At 41.0% G+C, this 18,420-nt stretch overlaps 1 protein-coding gene across 4 annotated transcripts in view; it reads left to right on the top strand.

Annotated features, from left to right (window-relative positions):
* LPP (LIM domain containing preferred translocation partner in lipoma) overlaps positions 1–18,420 on the top strand; it is a 582,414-nt gene that overhangs the window by 191,094 nt on the left and 372,900 nt on the right. For 2 of the 4 annotated variants that reach the window (XM_073626410.1, XM_073626411.1), the window contains one exon: positions 8,636–8,846. The exons of the other annotated variants lie outside the window; for them this stretch is intronic. In XM_073626410.1, the coding sequence (XP_073482511.1) occupies positions 8,645–8,846 (202 nt within the window). In that variant the 5' untranslated portion in view covers positions 8,636–8,644. The remainder of the gene's footprint in view (positions 1–8,635; positions 8,847–18,420) is intronic. 4 annotated transcript variants of the gene reach the window in all.

Below are 18,420 nucleotides of genomic sequence, written 5' to 3'. Positions count from 1 at the left end.
TTTTTTGACAGCTCTGCAAGTTTCATAAACTCAGCACTTAACGGATGTAGAGAAGAGAAGACTGCGGATAGACAGGTACAACTTATGTAGGAAGATTTGTTTAATCTCTGTATATCACCTGAGGCCAGTCACTTCACTTGGTATATGTAAGGGTTTACAACCACTTTAATGCCAGCCCTGCCCTTAGCAGCAGTGGAGAACCCTGGGTAGGAAGCTAATATATATATATAATTATGGTGGGGAGCCATCCGTGTACAGTCTTGATGGGAGGAACTGAGAAGCAAGCTTACTGCAGGATATAGGCTGCAACAGTCAATCTCAGAGCTTCCCATTATGGGGGATGCAAGCAAGGAGTGGTGCAGGACTTGATGTAGTATGTGCATCCCTAGCTAGGAATGTGGGGCTCTGGGCAATTCCTGTAGAGCAGGGGTCGGCAACCTGTGGGCTGCACCCGGCCTGTCGCTGCTAAATTTCAGGTCCATCAGTGCACGTAATTCATATGCTCCCGGCCCGCTGCCATTTTAACCTTTTCATGTCGAACATGTACACAAATATGCAGCCTCAGCTTGAAGGGGTTGTATTGGGGTTATGCTGGAACCGTTGTTAAGAGCTGGCGTTCGGCTCTCTTGGGATAACAACCGATGCGTCTAAGAAGCTGCTCAGCTGTTATCCCAAGAAGTGGGAGGAGACTCCCCCCCCCCCCCCACGGCTCGCCTGGGCTCTCCCGTCCCACCGGAAGTCCCGAGCGACCAGCCGGTACGTCCGCCAGCTGGCTGGAGACCTGAACTAGTGACCCGGAAGCAATGTCATGACATCACTTCAGGTTTACAGAAAACTTAAAGGCGCCAAATTTAAAAAAATTACCGTATTTAAAACAGCCAAACTTGCCATTTGAATGTTTATAAGTGCAAAGGAGGGATCTTCTAGACCCCAGATCCCTCCATAAAGAGTACCTGTCCATGCCTATTACTGTCACAAGGGATGTTTACATTCTTTCTGACGGCAATAAAAGTGATCAGAATTTTTTTTTTTTTTTTTTTAAGGGACAGTGTAAAAATAAAATAAATAAGAAAAAAAAATTAATTTAAAAAGCCCCATCCCTCCATGCACATATGCGGAAGCGAACACATATGTACAGTGTTCAAATCACACGTGAGGTATCGCAGCGATCGTTAGAGTGAGAGGAATAATTCTAGCACAAGACCTCCTCTGTAACTCTATAAAAGGGGGGGGGGGGCTGTGTGATGTGCCAGGGGTTGTGGAATATGCAGGGGGGCTGTGTAATGTAAAGGGGTCCAGAGGTATGGGGGCTGTGTTATGTAAAGGGGTCCAGTTAATTTGCTTCATTTATTAGCAGGTGAATGCGGCCCTCCATGCATTCACACACATTGAATCCGGCCCTTAAGTTGAAAAAGGTTGCTGACCCCTGCTGTAGAGTTTGGACTATTCCTCAACTCACACTGTTTCTGACTATCAAATGTTTTGTTTGTAACCGAAGATGTAAGCTGTCACCAGAGATCAAGATGACTGAAGTTGACACTGGCAGACTGTTAAGTAAAAGGTTAAATTCTTTCTGCTTCTGGTCATAATATGTAATTGACCTTCTATGTATATATGTACCCCAATGGCTTGTAAAATGTGTTTTATATCAATAAAGTTGTTTTTTTTCCAAGTAAAAAAAAAAAATTCTTTCTGCTTCTGGACTCTTCCTTCTCCTAACCTCTAGTAAGGAATCTTGTATCAGCATGAGAATGGGAACATGGGAATGTGAAAGCGCAGCTGGAAATTGCAGTTTAGGCGAGGCCAGGTGTCTTTGAATGGGTGAGATCCCGGGGAGGGGCAGCCAATAGAAGCTTCCAGAGTCCCCAGGGAGCCATGGCCAAGCTTATCTCAGTGTGCTTGGGGAACCACCTCCTTGTCCAGGCATAAATGGGTTAGGAGTACACATACTGATCATGCCTAGCACGTGTCACCCCTCTGTTGCACAACACTATAATTTTTTATCAAAGGACAAAATCAGGGGATATATTTAAAGGACATCTTCACTACTAGTGAAATTGTCTTATAAAGCTTTGTACTGTATTGTTTAGCCCATAGCTTGACAATGTGCTTTGAATCTAGGAGCCAGCTAAAAAAGTTAGGAGCCAGGTTTTTTTTTTAACTAACAAAGCTTTATTTTCAACGACAAAACCCCTTCTCTTATGTAGCCCTATGACACTAGAGCAGGGGTGCTAAACCTTTTGAAGAGCAAGGGCCACCTAAGTGATTGGTTGGGAGGGAGAAGAGGAAAAGCCAGCTTTCAGTGGTTGCATGAGTAAAATGGAGGGCATCCAGTCCTGTATATGCCACCCCTCCTATCTAAGTGTAAAACAGAATGCAACAGGGAGGCTACACAGGCCACCTGGAGCATGGGGCGGCGACTGCATTGTGTCCCCTGATGCTACACCACTGGTTGGGGTGTGGTAAAAACATGTGTCAACTATGGGGTTTACTGCTCCCCCAAACCGCAAATGTAAACAAGCTCTTACTGTCCTGAGCCCCCTATAAGGCTGCTTTCACGCTGATGCACTGCTGTTTACCTCCACCACGGGTGCAGCGCAGTGCACCTCTGGCTTTCCTGTGGGTTAGCTGCGCTTTGCCATAGCCTTCTATTATATCTTGCGGGTGTGGTGCATTTACTGAAAGTGCATCAAAACTCCTGCATTCAGGAGCTTATGGGGCTCCTGCTCCCTCCGTGGCCACCTGCTTCCTCCACGGCTGCTGCACTCTGAAGCTCTGGGATGGCGGGTCGGCATGCCCAGATCATGATCAATGGGTTGCCGACCCTGGGCATGTGCTTCCCTGGTATGAGCTTGAGGCCACATCAGAGGGCTCAGAGGGCCACAGGTTGAGTACCCCTGCCCTAAAGAATAAAATAATGGTAGTTCCTATTTTTTATGTCTCACAATATTGCTGCAAAGTTATATGAAACACAAAATTTCAGTAAAAGACACATTAAAGTTAATTTTAGGGGGTAAAAAAAACACAATAAATTACCCAATTTTTTGGTAAAATATATGTTGAGGTTGCACAAAGTAAATATACCCAGCATGTCGCCACTTTAACCTTAAAATGGCCACAAACTTCAGTACCCTATATTTTCCATGGGCAAAGCTTTAAGAGGTCATCAGTTTAGTGTTACAAAGGAGGTCTGGCCCTTCCAATTTTTACTCTCATTCCGGTGTAAAGCAATCAACATATTTTTAAATACATGTTTGTACGTGTATATTTGGGGGGGGGGCTCTAATTATTTACAATAAAAAAAAAAAAAAATTTTTTTTTTTCATCACATAGGGGATAAAGTCACCTATGTGATATTTGTGGTGACAATTTCTCTTTTAATGAGACATCCAGGGTTTAAAAGATCCTGAGTGTCTCCCCTGAGCTCCGCTAAATGTAATGCAGTGCATATTGCACTGCATTACGTTCTTTCCCAGCCTTGATGGCCAGGGTAACTGTCAACGGGCACCTGGAAGTGAGGTCATGCACCATCACGGCCGCCGGTATGCTTCCATCTGACAAACTGCCCTGCGCCTAGAACTACATCGTCCCAGATATCGGGCGATTGGAATTGTGCATCCTTGCACCTGGTGCAAACAGTGAATGGGCTGGCATTTATTGGTTAAACTAGATGGACTTGTGTCTTGTTTCAACCAGACTAACTATGTACCTATGACAAAAGCCCAGGTGTGGACGCAATTTCTATTCAACATGGCGGCCTGGAGCCTGAGATTTGTTGAGCCCTGGTTTTGCCCATCTTGACGTGCATTTAACCGATTAATTTTCTATGTTGTTGTAAAATACAGTACACCCATGGAAACTGACTATTTCAACATATTTGAACAGGCAAACGTTCGATTTTCATTTAAACGGTGCCTACAGATAAAGGTGTTATAATTGAATAAGAACACAAGTAAAAAAATGCCTTTGTAATAATTTATTTAACAAAGATGAATGTAATGGTGTACTGTGGAAAAAGTAAGTGCACCTAGGCATGAGAGCTGGTATTGTCTCTCGTCTCTTCAGTAGAAATTATACCTTGTAGGCATTTTGCCCACCACTGTTTCAGTGACCAAGTCCCCATGCAAAATTCCTTCAGTTGCAAGAAGTTTGTGTGTTTCCTGGCATTAACTGCCCAAAATCCCACTTCAAAATTTCAATACGGATCAAAGCAGTGATCTTTATTAAATCAAAAAGCTAATTAAAGCGGACCTTAAGTCATTTTTTTCATCTTTCCATCTATTAAATCTTCTGCCCTTGTTTTAACTCTGGATAGTTAAACATTTTTTTTCTGGCAGTAAATACCTTATAAAGCCCACTTCCTGTTTCTTGTCTGGTAAAAAGCCTAGGCTTATGACGACATGCACAGCTCTCTCTCTCTCTGCCTCTTTCCCTCTCGTGAGTTTGCCAGGAAGGGAGGGGAGATGAGTCATAAGAGGGTCAATGAAAGCTGCAGAGCTGGAGGTGTGCGTCTGTGTAAATCCAGGAAGTGAACAGGCAGCAGCTTCAGCTGCCTACAGTTAAAATGGATGCAACCAGACTCAGTGGAGGGAGATATCTGCAGCATATTTGGTAAGTACAGTATAACAGTATGTATTAAATAATATGCAAAGTGATTGGAGGGAAGCTTCAGAATGGCAAAGATGTTTTATTACAAATTATGTGAGCAGACTGCAGTTCCTCTTAAAATCAAAGCAAGATCTTAAATGACCCTTGATTATTTTCTTTTTAAGCCATTCATTGATGGATTTTTCAGTGAACTTTTGAACATTATTGTGTTGAAAGACCGATCTCAGTTTCAGCTTCAGCTTTTGGAGAGATGTCCATTCATTTTCCTAAAACACATTTTAAAAATATGTAATTGAAATGATGACTGCAAGCTGCACAAGGCCCAAAACAGAAAAGCAACCCCAACCATAACATTTCAACAATCATGCTTCATGGTGGTTATGGGGTTCTTCCCCTTGAATGCTTTTTTCGGTGTTTGACAAACAGGAGTACTGTTACTTCAGCACTTTGTTCCAGAAGATGTGGTCTTTGCCTATAAATTGAATGGCAAACTTCTGATTATAGATGCGTGCTTTTTGACCCCAAGAGTTACCTCTACACCCCAGAACTTAGAATTTCTTGGAGACTTCTTTTAGCATCAAATGTCAGCTTTTGGGCTGAATTTATGGAGCTGGCCAGTCCTGAACAAACTAGCCATTCTTTGAAATCTATACCACATATAGATTATTTTCCTTACAATGCACTGATTGAGGACGTTCAAAAAGTTCCATTGACCTTGTTATGGTGACATAACATGTCAGAAGAAAAAAGAATTGAATATCCGAAGTTTATACACTATATTACCAAAAGTATTGTGACGCCTGCCTTTACACGCACGTCAACTTTAATGGCATCCCAGTCTTAGTCCATAGGGTTCAATATTGAGTTGGCCCACCCTTTGAAGCTATAACAGCTTTAACCTTTCTGGGAAGGCTGCCCACAAGGTTTAGGAGTGTGCCTATGCAAATGTTGGACCATTCTTCCAGAAGCGCATTTGTGAGGTCAGGCACCTATGCGGACGAGAAGGCTTGTCACGCAGTCTCTGCTCTACTTCCCAAAGGTGTTCTATTGGGTTGAGGTCACCCCAAACTCACTCATCCATGTCTTTATGGACCTTGCTTTGTGCACTGGTGCGCAGTCGTGTGGGAACAAGAAGGGGCCATCCCGAAACTGTCCCCACAAAGTTGGGAGCATGAAATTGTCCAAAATGTCTTGGTATGCTGACGCCTTAAGAGTTACCTTCACTGAAACTAAGGGGCTAAGCCCAACCCCTGAAAAAACAACTCTACACCATAATCCCCCCTCCACCAAATGATTTGGACCAGTGCACAAAGCATGGTCCATAAAGACATGGATGAGTGAGTTTGGGGTGGAGGAACTTGACTCCTGCACAGAGTCCTGACCTCAGCCTGATAGAACACCTTTAAGATGAATTGGAGTTTGTAAACACAGAAAGCTTCTGTGTTTACAAATGACAGCATGGAACAGGAGCAGAGGGTGAGAGCCGGCTGCAAAATTAAGTAGGGCCACATGACAAGGCCTGGTGGGCCGGATTTGTTTGTTGTTTGGATTTGAGCTTTAAAGGAAACCTGTAGTGAGAGAACTGGTTTATTTTTTGTTTATTTTCCTTACAACCTGTATATTCCATTTAAAAATATATTTACCCTGTTTACACAACCTCTTACTGAGTTTACACTTGTTTTCCTTTTCTTTGTTAAAGCTGTCTTTACGCTAGGTTAAATCTCACTTTAGGATTTAGGGTGAGTGCAGTTTCTATTACTGAAATTGAAAAGGCGAGCAGTGCACTGCTTTATATAAGCCCAATTTTCCTGAATTTACAGATAAGCACTAGAAATAGCAGTATAGTATGAAAATGGCCCAGGTATCATTACTTGGTAAAAGCGTAAACTAGATATCTATATATTTTTTTTTTTTTTTTTTTAAATTTCAGGTACTTGTATAGCGCTGTCAATTTACGCAGCGCTTTACATATACATTGTACATTCACATCAGTCCCTACCCTCAAGGAGCTTACAATCTAAGGTCCCTAACTCACATTCATACATACTAGGGACAATTTAGACAGGATCCAATTAACCTACCAGCATGTTTTTGGAGTGTGGGAGGAAACCGGAGTACCCGGAGGAAACCCACGCAGGCACAGGGAGAACATGCAAACTCCAGGCAGGTAGTGTCGTGGTTGGGATTCGAACCAGTGACCCTTCTTACTGCTAGGTTATATATATATATATATATATATATATATATATATATATATATATATATATATATATATATATATATATATATATATATATATTATCCCATGGGAACATTTTCACATCCCTTCAAGCAGTACCCTTTTATAATAATTGTTTACGGATAGCTGATACAAGCTAGTGTGCCTACCCCTATATTAGGCAGGACTGGCCACTTACAGATCCTTATGTCTTGTTCAGTTTGTGATATATGTTCATGGTATATTATACGTTAAGACACTAGGTCCCATTCACACTTGAGCATTTGGTATGGAGATAGTTCATCTCTACTCCAGGCCACCTGAAGCCAAACACTTGAAGCTCGAAAAGGGTTTGGAGCTACTTTTACTGTATTTTTATCCATAGACATGCATCTAAATGCACGATCCGTGCATTTTTGCATGTTTTCGGAGCATTTTGTGCTGGTTGTTAGCAGCCAGCACACACCGGCATCTTAACAACCAGTTACTCATCTCAGCAGGGTTGAGTTATCTGTTGCTAATGCAGGACTATACTCCCCTTAAATCCAGCTATGCACCAACTTCAAAACTCCCTGCTGGCTACTGACATTTTCAGACGGCCGGCTTCCAGATTCGGACAAACTGCCCCCCCACAATCACTGGGCCAGGGTTGTGGGGAAGGGGCCCTTGTCCTCATCAACATGTTGAGAGCATATGGCCTGGCATGGTTCAGGATGATGGGGGAGGAGGGCACATCCTCCTCCTATCCTGTCCTGCATGCTTGAAAAGGAAGCTACTATGGATTTAGGGGGGACCACCACTCCTCCTCCTTTTTTTTTTTTTTTTTTTTTTTTTTTTAACCGCCTCTTTTGTTTATATTTTGCTGTCAGCGGGCAATCCCCACTGACAGCAAGTTTAGAAGCTGGCGGGTGCTGGCTCCTTGAAACACCAAAGCTCAAAAATGTTTTAAAAATGCACAACAAAACACCGGAAAAAACGTGACGCTCCAGTGTGAATGCAGCCCAAAAGAAAAACCATTGTAACCTTGTTTCATGCGTCATATCATAGATGCATTATGGATAATGTAGTGCTGCAAAACAGCTGACCCAAATGACATAGTTTATTATGATGTTGCAACCAACATCATTTTAGTTCTTATCACTGATTGTAATGGTTGGAAGATTTTGCAGCTCTACGATGCCAAGTTAATTTGTTTTTAATCCTAAAAATTTAAAAATTAACAATTTTTAAAGTATTTCTACTTGATTTTCCATATTACTGTTGCATTAGTGCCTGCTGTTCTTGTTCATTACTTGGTTGATCCTGCTTGTGCCTTTCCTCCTAATAGTAAACTGGCCACACTTGGCATGGCAGCCGGCGTGCTCGTGTGGTAAGTTTATGTACTCTGTCATCCCACACTTGGATACAGGCACGCTGTGTAGTTAATGGAATGCAGATCACTTTTCATTAGCTTCTTTCCCAGCCAGTTTCATGGGGAACTGGAAGTGACGTTTTACACGTTGCTTCTGGGTCAGTGATAGGAAGGGCACCTCTACCTGGTGGAGTGTGTATGCACCCCTCCAAAGCCACCAACATAGTTTCTACTTGGATGGTATTAAAAGGGTTAATTCTGCAATTACATTCCATACAAGGACCTCATGCATGAAATCACTGCGATTCCTCTTTATGTTTTCAATCTATGTTCACTGTGTTTTATGTATAGCTTCATAATTACAGTATCTTGCATTTCACCATGGCAATAATACATGTTTGTGTGTGTTTTATGTCTGAAGTATTTGGCTCCAATAAGTGTCATTTCTGTTTCTGTAGACGTGAAAAATGTCTCATCCTTCATGGCTACCACCAAAGAGTTCTGGGGACAACCTGGGACATGTAACAGCCAGAATGGAAACCACACAGGGCTTTGGAACACCCAGCATCTCCGTGTCAACTCAACAAGCCCCTAAGAAATTTGCACCTGTAGTTGCCCCGAAACCAAAATACAATCCATATAGATCAGGACAGTCTGAAAGTGGTGATGGTATGTAATAGTAGCCAATGCTACATAACAGTTTATGATCAGAATTAGATCAAGAAAGAAAAATATTTCTTCTTTTAAAATTTAAATTCATTCATTTTACAAACCGTAAACAGGAAATGTAAAGCTGAAGCTTTACATTTTTGCTTTACTTTTATTTATTATTTACTTTTATTCATTATTTACTTTTATTCTTTTACTTTTACTAAAATGTGTCCTATTTCCTAAATCCTCTCTGTATTGATATAATTATCTTGGATCATATCATGCTTTCAGTTTTTGAAACCTGACGCATTCTCATTTTTCTTGCAATGTATTTTTGTCTGCCTTTGTTTTGGTCATTTGAAATGTGTGTATCTGAAGGCACGTAAAGTGTGCTAGAGTTTAAATATGATTTGTAATGTATTGCTTTCCATGTTCAGCTTAAAATGGAACTCAACTTAAAAAGTGACTATTTGCTATGGGAACATCTAGAAATATTTATTGTGTCTAAGCAGTACCTAAGAAATGTACCCTTTTAACTGGAATTCCTCCTGAAAAAGAGCAATGTTCTTCCTGGTATGCAAGGGTGTCCATACCATATACAGACATATAGCTGTATATTTGCAGTGTGAGATCTCAGGCACCGCTATTTTTCAGAGATTTGCAGTGAGATGTAGTGATATTGTGCTGCTTACTGTTCTCTGGCTAGAAGCTCTGACAGTGGAGGCAGGGCTTTGCTTTCCTATCAAGATGGACACCTCTACAGAGGGATACCATGCAGAACAAGGCATGGTAGATCAGTAATGGGGAAAAGATCAACTGCTGCCTTTTCTGTCTTTTTGGGCACAGCTTCCAGAATTCAGTTGTTTAACCACTTAAGGACCGAGCCTCTTTTTGAGATGTGGTGTTTACAAGTTAAAAACAGTTTTATTTTTGCTAGAAAATTACTTGGAACCCCCAAACATTATACATTTTTTGTTTTCTAACACCCTAGAGAATAGAATGGCGGTTGTTGCAATACTTTCTGTTACACCGTATTTGCACAGCAGTCTTACAAGCGCACTTTTTTTTGGAAAAAATTCACTTTTTTGAATTAAAAAATAAGACAACAGCAAAGTGAGCCCAATTTTTTTTTTTTAATTGTGAAAGATGTTACGCCGAGTAAATTGATACCCAACATGTCACACTTCCAAATTGCGCCCGCTTGTGGAATGGTGTTAAACTTTTACCCTTAAAAATCTCCAGAGGCAACGTTTAAAAAAATTCTACAGGTTGCATGTTTTGAGTTACAGAGGAGGTCTAGAATTCACTGCTAGAATTGTTGCTCTCGCGCTAATGATTGCGGCTATACCTCATAATGTGTGGTTTGAACACAGTTTTCATATGTGGGTGCTGCTCACGTATGCGTTCGCTTTATTTTTTTTTTTCTTATTTATTTTACTTTTATTGATTTTAAAACTTTTTTAAAAACAAAAAATGTGGGTCACTTTTATTCCTATTACAAGGAATGTAAGCATCCCTTGTAATAGAAAAAGCATGACAGGTCCTCTTAAATATGCGATCTGGGGTCAAAAAGACCTCAGCTCTCATATTTGGACTTCATTTTTTTTTTTTATTGCATTTTTGTCATTTTGAAAAAAATGACAACAAATGTCTCTTTAAGAGGTATGGGCGACAGGTGGGGGCCTACTATGGTATGGAGACGGGTGGGGGCCATCTTGCCTTTGCTCGTATTCATACCCAGCTAGGAAGAGGACCCGATCCCCCTCTCCCACCGCCAATAACGTTCTTGTGGCAAATCCATTGCAGAGACCACCATTATCGTAAAGACCACCCACTGAAGAGATGGATATCTCAATTATGGCAGCAGCTGCTGCTGTTACTGAGATATCCATCTTTAAAGTGCCAACGTATATATACAGTGGGCGGTCCGGAAGTGGTTAAAAAATTCAGAGGAGGTCTAGGGCTAGAATTATTGCTCTTGCTCTACCGATCGCAGCGATACCTCACATGTGTGGTTTGAACACTGTTTTCATATGCGGGAACTACTCACGTATGTGTTCCCTTCTGCACTCGAGCTCGGCGGGACGGGGCGCGTTTAAAAAAATATATATATATTTTTTTCTTATTTATTTTACCCTTTACTTTATATTTTTTTACACTGTTTTTTAAAAAAAAATAATCACTTTTATTCCTATTACAAGGAATGTAAACATCCCTTGTAATAGAAAAAAAAAGCATGACAGGACCTCTTAAATATTAGATCTGGGGTCAAAAAGACCTCAGATCTCATGTTTACACTTAAATGCAATAAAAAAAAAAAAAAAAAAAAGAAAAAAAGTCAATTAAAAAATTATTTTAAAAAATGGTCCTTTTAAGAGTTGTGGGCGCAAGTGATGTTTTGACGTCGCTTCCGCCCTGCATTGTTATGGAGATGGGAGGGGGCCATCTGCCCCTCACTCGTCTCCATGCCCAGCTTGGGTGAACATGTGATCGCCCCCGCCGCTGCCGATGGATCCGGTAAACGGCGGAGGGGGGGGCCCTCTTCCACTGCCGATAAAAGTGATCTTGCGGCAAATGGGCCGCAGAGAACCACTCTTCTCAGAAGCCGGACCGTAGGCTTAACACGAAGATACCGGGGTTATGGCAGCTAGCTGCTGCCATAACGATATCCCCCATCAAAGTAAGGATGTAGATCGGCGTGTGGCGGTCCGGAAGTGGTTAATGCTCAACTCAGGCCATAAGGTAATAAGTTAATGCTCAACTCAGGCCATCTCCCCTATCTTGCCTTGAGCTTAGGCCCCATTCAAACCTGAGCAATTTTCAGCTCTAAAACACCCGACAAGCCAAATACCATTAGTTTCAATGGCTCCTGTTCACATATGAGCATTCTGTTGCCTGAAGAAAAACGCCTGTCACTCAAAGCAGTACATGAGCTTTTTTTGGCAGATTAAAAGCATTTTTGGCCCCAAAAAACTTCAGTAGAAACGCCTGACTTGAGCGTTTCACTAATGGTTTGTCGCTCATGATGAGTAATAACTACTGTCATCTGACATTTTTTCTGTGATACCTGAACCCCCTATTTCTCATACATAGGAAGAGAAAGTGTTGATAAATCTCACCAATGGGGTCATGGATAAATAAAAAGTTGACACAAAACTTTATTACTCTATCCAAAACAGCTTTCTATGTCTCAGAGCCATGTTACTGTGTTACTGATCAGTGAGTTTGGGACTTTCTTAGATTGATTGTATGGAGGCATGTTGGAATCATTAAAAAAAATCTGTTTCTCTGGGTTATGTTTTTTTTTTTTTTTTTTTTTAAATTGAACCTGTGCCTTGCCAATGCAGTGTAATGCAAAGGGCTTGCATTAAAGTGTTTTTAAAGTCTCAGGGTTTTTTTTTACCTTAATGCATTTTATGCATTAAGATAAAAAAACATTCTGGGTGCAGCCCCCCTTCATACTTACCCTAACCCCAACTCAATCCAGTAATGTGCACGAGAGCAATGGCTTTCCTGTGTCTCCCACTCCTCATTGGCTCACGCAGCAGCTGCTGTCAATCACAGCCAGTGAACAATGAGGATAGAGTCTTATGGAGGGCCGACCCAATCTGTGTGTGAATGGATACACAGAAGGTGGCTCGGGATCAAGTCTGCTCAACCGCCCCCATAGCAAGAGGCTTGCTATTTGGGGGCAGTGGGGCAGGCACTCGGCAGGAGGGAGGACCCAGGACCGCCAATAGGGGACCCAAAAAGAAGAGGATTGGGGCTGCTCTGTGCAAAACCATTGCACAGAGCAGGTAAGTAGAACTTTTTTTTTTTTTTTATTGTAATCTTTCCTTTAGAAACACTTTAATGCAGCCTCCTTCATAAAAACATATACTCTCCTCGCCTGCAACTCCAAATTTCAGACACCAAAAATGAAAGGAAAGCCATGTGTAATTGTGCTGAAGTCATAAATTACACAGATCTATGGATTCCCTGTGTGACAGCACTTCTTGATTCAGCTCCTGCTCCTCCATACCTGGAACTACATATTTACTTCAGCTGCCAGAGCTGAATGGAGCGGCAGGGGAGCCAAGGAGACGTAAGGTTATGTTGTTGGGGGAAGGGGGGGGAATTGTGTTAAAGAAAAACTGTCATGGAGGAGCATCTACATTGCACTTGCATTGTTGTTCTGGTTCCAGTATGTAAGGATGAGCACACTGTCAGAGCACACAGCGGACTGACAAAGATATCTACAGTGCTTTACTTGAAAAATCTTGCTAAATGTGTTGCTTAGTGTATGAATGCTCACTTTTTCATGAAAGCATGCATCCTCTATACTATTATGATTTGTCTATGGCATTTATTGCTGAAATACTAATATATATATATATATATATATATATATATATATATATATATATAAAAATCCTCTTTCTCAATGGATCTGCTGGCACACAAGGACACTTTAAAAAGAACATTTTGTTCCCGGGGAAGCAGATGAACATAAGGAAGCATTACCTTACTAGAGTTTTGGCAAGACTCCATAAGAGATGAGAGCTGTGTTTGACTGTTTGGTGATCGTGTTAATGCAGTAAGTGGCCTGGCAGCACTGCTACCAAAGCCTTGCCAGTATTTAAAGAGTTGGAAAGCTATATTGTATATAGGCTATATACTATACCGTATAAGCTTATCACAAGCAACAGAGAAGCTCTGTGACCACATAAAATAATATCTCAAGGTCAAGTGCCTTGCAACAATGATGTCCAGCAGAATGCTAACCAGGGACACTATCTGCATGTTTGTATGTTCTGCTTGGGTTTCCTCTAGGTTTTTGGTTTCCTGTTTCAGTCAAAAACAAGTGATAGGCTCATTGGTTTATAAATGGAACCAATTTAACCCTAGAATTGATGTATGTGTGTATGCTGTTAAAGGAATACGATTGTCAACGCATTTGGGGCAGGGTCTGATGTGAACCCTTCTATTTATTAGTAAGTCAGCATGTATATATTACAGTTGGAAGTCACATGGAATACAGTAATTCCATATTTTATATTAGGTTTTTGGATGTTTAGGAATTCCTATTGATCTTTAGTGCAAATCTGCCCTTAATCATTCAGGCTGATATCAAGTGAGTGTTGTATGCACCAAATCCAACAGCTAAAAACTAGCAATCATACACCATTACAAGGTTTAACTGTACTATTCACCCCCCTAAAGTCAATACTTTGTAGAGCCACCTTTTGAAATAGTTGGGTCTGGTCCTGGACACATCCCAAGCAAAAGTACTTCTTCCAGGAAAAAAAAAAAATCTTTCTCTAGGGTCTCATGCTTGAGAACTGAGCTCAAGAGAAATCCCAAAGTGAGATTTTCTATGAGCGCTTTAGGCCTAATGATCACTTCTTTCAAGGCAGTGCCTTGTGTCCAATTCCATTCAACACTTCTCCAACAAAATATTTTTTTGCCATGGAAAAACAGGCTCTTTACCATAACTTGCCTATGATCCTATCTGACCAAGAAAGTGCTTTCCTTTCCTGGTAGATCCTAAGAGTGGGGAAATCCTTCCGTCCTTACAACAGACGCAAACAGATGTATTGCAATCCTTGAAAGTTCAAGGAACATGGTTAAGAGAGAAAACTAAGCTCTGCATCAGCATTCTTGAGCAGTCAGGTTGACCCTGCATCAATGGACACCTAATCCATCTACAGTCAATGTAACCATGGTGGCACATATCAGGCATCAAGGGGGCATGAGAAGCCTGGCTACCTTGAAGGAAGGAAAGACACTAGATTCTCTCTGGACAGAAACTCGCTTTCAGCGATTTCTGTGATCCACCTCCCAGGAGTGAACACTTGGCAGGTGGATTATGTCAGCCACCACAAATTGGTTTCTTCATTTAGATGTTTTCAATGTGATATGCTAGAGATGGGGGATTCCAGATGTGCCCTGCTCCTAAGCACCCAAAGGTATTGTCTCTACATTGTCTTACATTATAAGAGCTACCTCAAACCTACTGCTTTTATCAGGAAAATTGTGTTCTATCCTAGAGACCTTGTAAGGTTAACCCTGCTTCAATATCCACCATAGCATGATGGATAAGAAGCTTAAATGCAAAAGCTTACGCCCCTAAGCAAAGCTCTCTTCCTGCGCGGTTTCTATGCCCATTCCACCATTATGGGAATTTCGTCACCAAGCCTCTGTAGCCCAACTGTGTAAGGCCGCCACCTGGTCTTTTGTTCATACTTTCTCAAAGTTTTACCAGGTGAATGTCCAGTCTCCTGATGCAAGGTTCAGCAATGCAACAATACTAATGCTGATGCTGATTTGAAACCAAAGTGGTAGTCACCCCAGAAATTGATTTAATTTAGATTTTTTTTTCTTCTGCTCATTAACTTTGCATTTTGTAAATTGATCAAAATGAGCAATAAAATATATAGTTTTGAAAGTATTCTTGCCATCTTTTAACACCTTCCTTTTGCACTTTCCTTTTGCACAGTACTGTATATACATATGCAGTGTGCAGAGCAATCAAAGTAAGCAAGTTAAGTGCAGGAGAGGAGCCTGTAACTGTACAAGACTGAAGTAAAGCTAGAGGTTGGCTTTAATTTATCCTGGCACCAATGCATGCAGTGGATGTATGCCACGTTTGGTGTACATTCAAAATTTGCTTTTTTATTCTGTTAATCTCACTGATGAAACCACATGGCCGTGACATAGGGCGTAAGCAGTGACAGCGCAGAGCAGTCCAGTACCCTGTTTTTTACGCATACTGTATATATGGCGGTTTTATAGTTTGTCAGTGTGATTTCTAGTTAATAAATTTGCCATATTATTGATTTTACTACATTATGGTAGACTTTTCTTTGTTTGCTTTGTGGAGATCTATGCATTTTGGCCGCATGAATATTTAAAGAGACCGTAACTTACTATTCGTGGAGGTATTCATCAGTCTACCAAGGTATATCCCTGTGGACGTAGGTGGAAGTTGCCCTTGATGTAAAGAGTGGAGAGCTTGGAGGAATTGTTTTTTGCCCATATTCTTCAAAATGGAGGTGAGAGTTCTGGGAGACTAGAGGGAGCATGAGGTGATTTAATATAACAAGACCACCATATTGGTCACAGTGGAGTAGGTTAATTTTTGTTAAGGACGGATACTATCACCAATTTACTGGAAGCAATTTCTTCATAGACGGAATATTTTTATTTTGGGCATTCATTGTGCACTTATTGGAAATTGTATTTATAATCTATTCTTTGTGTTTTCAGGTATTTCATAATTTTGGTTTATACATTTACGTATTCTAACATCCACACCGTCACACAAGTTTAACTGGTTTGGCAGAGCTGCACCGTAGATTATCAATATTCTTTTACTGTTGCAATACTTTAAATAAAGGAGGGTTGTTTTTTTTTTTTTGTTTTTTTTTTTTTTTTTAATATGATAAATCCTCATTAAGTAAATCTTATCTGGTTGCAGTTTGAATAAATAGGAATTTTATTAACATATAATATGGCTTATATAGAAATTGTATTGTATTTTTAAGCAAAACTGTTTTCTTTAAACACGAAAACAAAACATGCGCTTTATTTTTTGGTATTTCAACATCAAGCTTCTGCATATTGTTCTTGCAATACCTTTTCTGTAAGTGAAATTTCTGTGATTACAGTAAGGTTTCCTAAAGATATTCCCTTGACTATAAACAGGTCCCAGGGGGTTTTAATTCTGAGTATTTTCAGGAAATCAGACTGTACTAGCTTCCTCTGTATTGCCTAGGAGGAGTTCCACTTCTCGAAGCTAAACTTCTGCAAAATTGACTTAAACAACTGTAGAGACCAGAAAAAAAAAAAAACCCTCTTTAGAATATTTTCCGGCAGTGCCTACGCTGTGTCTACTGAGTAACCTTATGTCCTCACATTTGATGTAGATTCCATTTCTGAATATGCTAGAAATCATAATTAGTAAATTGTATTTTGTAATTTGCATTCAAGTGTATTTGTGTTCAGCTTGTATATTTACATTTAGTTGTTAGAGTAACTTGCAGGCTTTTTTAATATAAGCACACTGTAAGGATGCTTTCACACTGGGGCAGGCGGGTGTTGACTGTAAAACGGCGCTCGTTTTTAGCAGTGATATTCGGCCACTAGCGGGGTGCTTTTAACTCCCACTAGCGGCCAAATAAAGGGTTAAATGCGCCAGTGTAGTGCAGCTGCCCTTTGCAGGATTTTTGCCAGCGGTGCCCAGTCATTTCAATGGGCAGGAGCGGTGTATACACTGCTCCTTCACTGCCCCAAAGATGCTGCTTGCAGGACTTTTTTTTTTTAACGTCTTGCCAGCGCAGCGCCCCAGTGTGAAAGCACTCTGGCTTTCACACTGGGACTGCAGGGGAGGTGTTTTTCAGGTGCTATTTGTAGCCCAAAAGCGCCTGAAAAACGTCTGTGTGAAAGGGGTCTAAAGGACAAAGATAATGCTGCTGGTAAATATATAGCTATATGTGCAGTATATTGGCTGAGGAATAATACTGAACACTCCTTTTTCTAATGTATAACCTGTTGCAACCAATTCCAACTTCCATAAGCAGTAAGGATAACAGATAACTGATATTGGTATTGGTTACTTTATTTTGCATATTCCCATATTCCATTTCACTTTTGTGAAGTATCTAATATTACTCTTTCCCGTACGGCCCTACTTTTTTTAATAATATTTTGTTTTTGTAATTTAGGATATAGAAAATATTTATACACCTGCATGAGCCACAATTATATTGCTAGACCAGATTATTTGTAAGACTGAGCCAGGAATTAATTTTACGATTTAAAGCGGAGTTCCACCCAAAAGAGGAACTTCCGCTCATCTGATCCCACCCCCCTTCGGTGCCACAATTGGCACCTTTTTTGACAGGTATCCTATTCCCACTTCCGGGAGTCTGGGCCGCGCCACGTGACATCATCGCGAGGCTCCCTCCTCCTCTACCTGTCGCCGGGCCAGTAGGAAAAAGGAGCGGAGCCTCGTGCATGCGCAGTAGGGTTCCAGGCGTGAAGCCGTTAGGCTACTCTGCCGGGTACCCTTACCCGCAATGGAGGCGGCAGCACCCGACAGCTGATGGAAACATCAGCTGCGGTGCCGACATCACTGGACTCCAAGACAGGTAAATGTTCTATTGTTAAAAGCCAGCAGCTGCAATATTTGTAGCTTCTGGTTTTTCATTGTTTTTTTTTTTTTTTTTTGTCGGAACCCTGCTTTTAAATAGGTACTTGTAAGCACATTAATAAGCTTATACATCAGCATTCACCTTGGGCACCTTTTTGTAAAGATGACTTTTACTTTAAAGGGAACATTTAGTCTGAAAGAAAACTACATCTGCTATTCTCCTCTTTTAGAAAACTTCAAATGCTCCATAAATCTCTTGTAATGCATAGGCCACCTTTTTATGGTACCCCCATATACATACACATGTTCCCATGTAGAGGTCGACCGATATATTGGCCGATATTTGGCCTTTTTTAACAAATTGGACGATTTTTGTGCAAAAATCGTCCGATTACCTCCCTTCCCCACACTCCACTGAGAGTTCACACACTGAGCGGCTCTGTGCTCAGTGTGTGAAAC

This window comes from Aquarana catesbeiana, linkage group LG04, assembly GCF_042186555.1.
Source record: "Aquarana catesbeiana isolate 2022-GZ linkage group LG04, ASM4218655v1, whole genome shotgun sequence".
Classification (NCBI taxonomy): domain Eukaryota; kingdom Metazoa; phylum Chordata; class Amphibia; order Anura; family Ranidae; genus Aquarana; species Aquarana catesbeiana.
The sequence above is the reverse complement of the archived record's forward strand: the minus strand, read 5'-3'. Positions and strand labels throughout refer to the sequence as shown.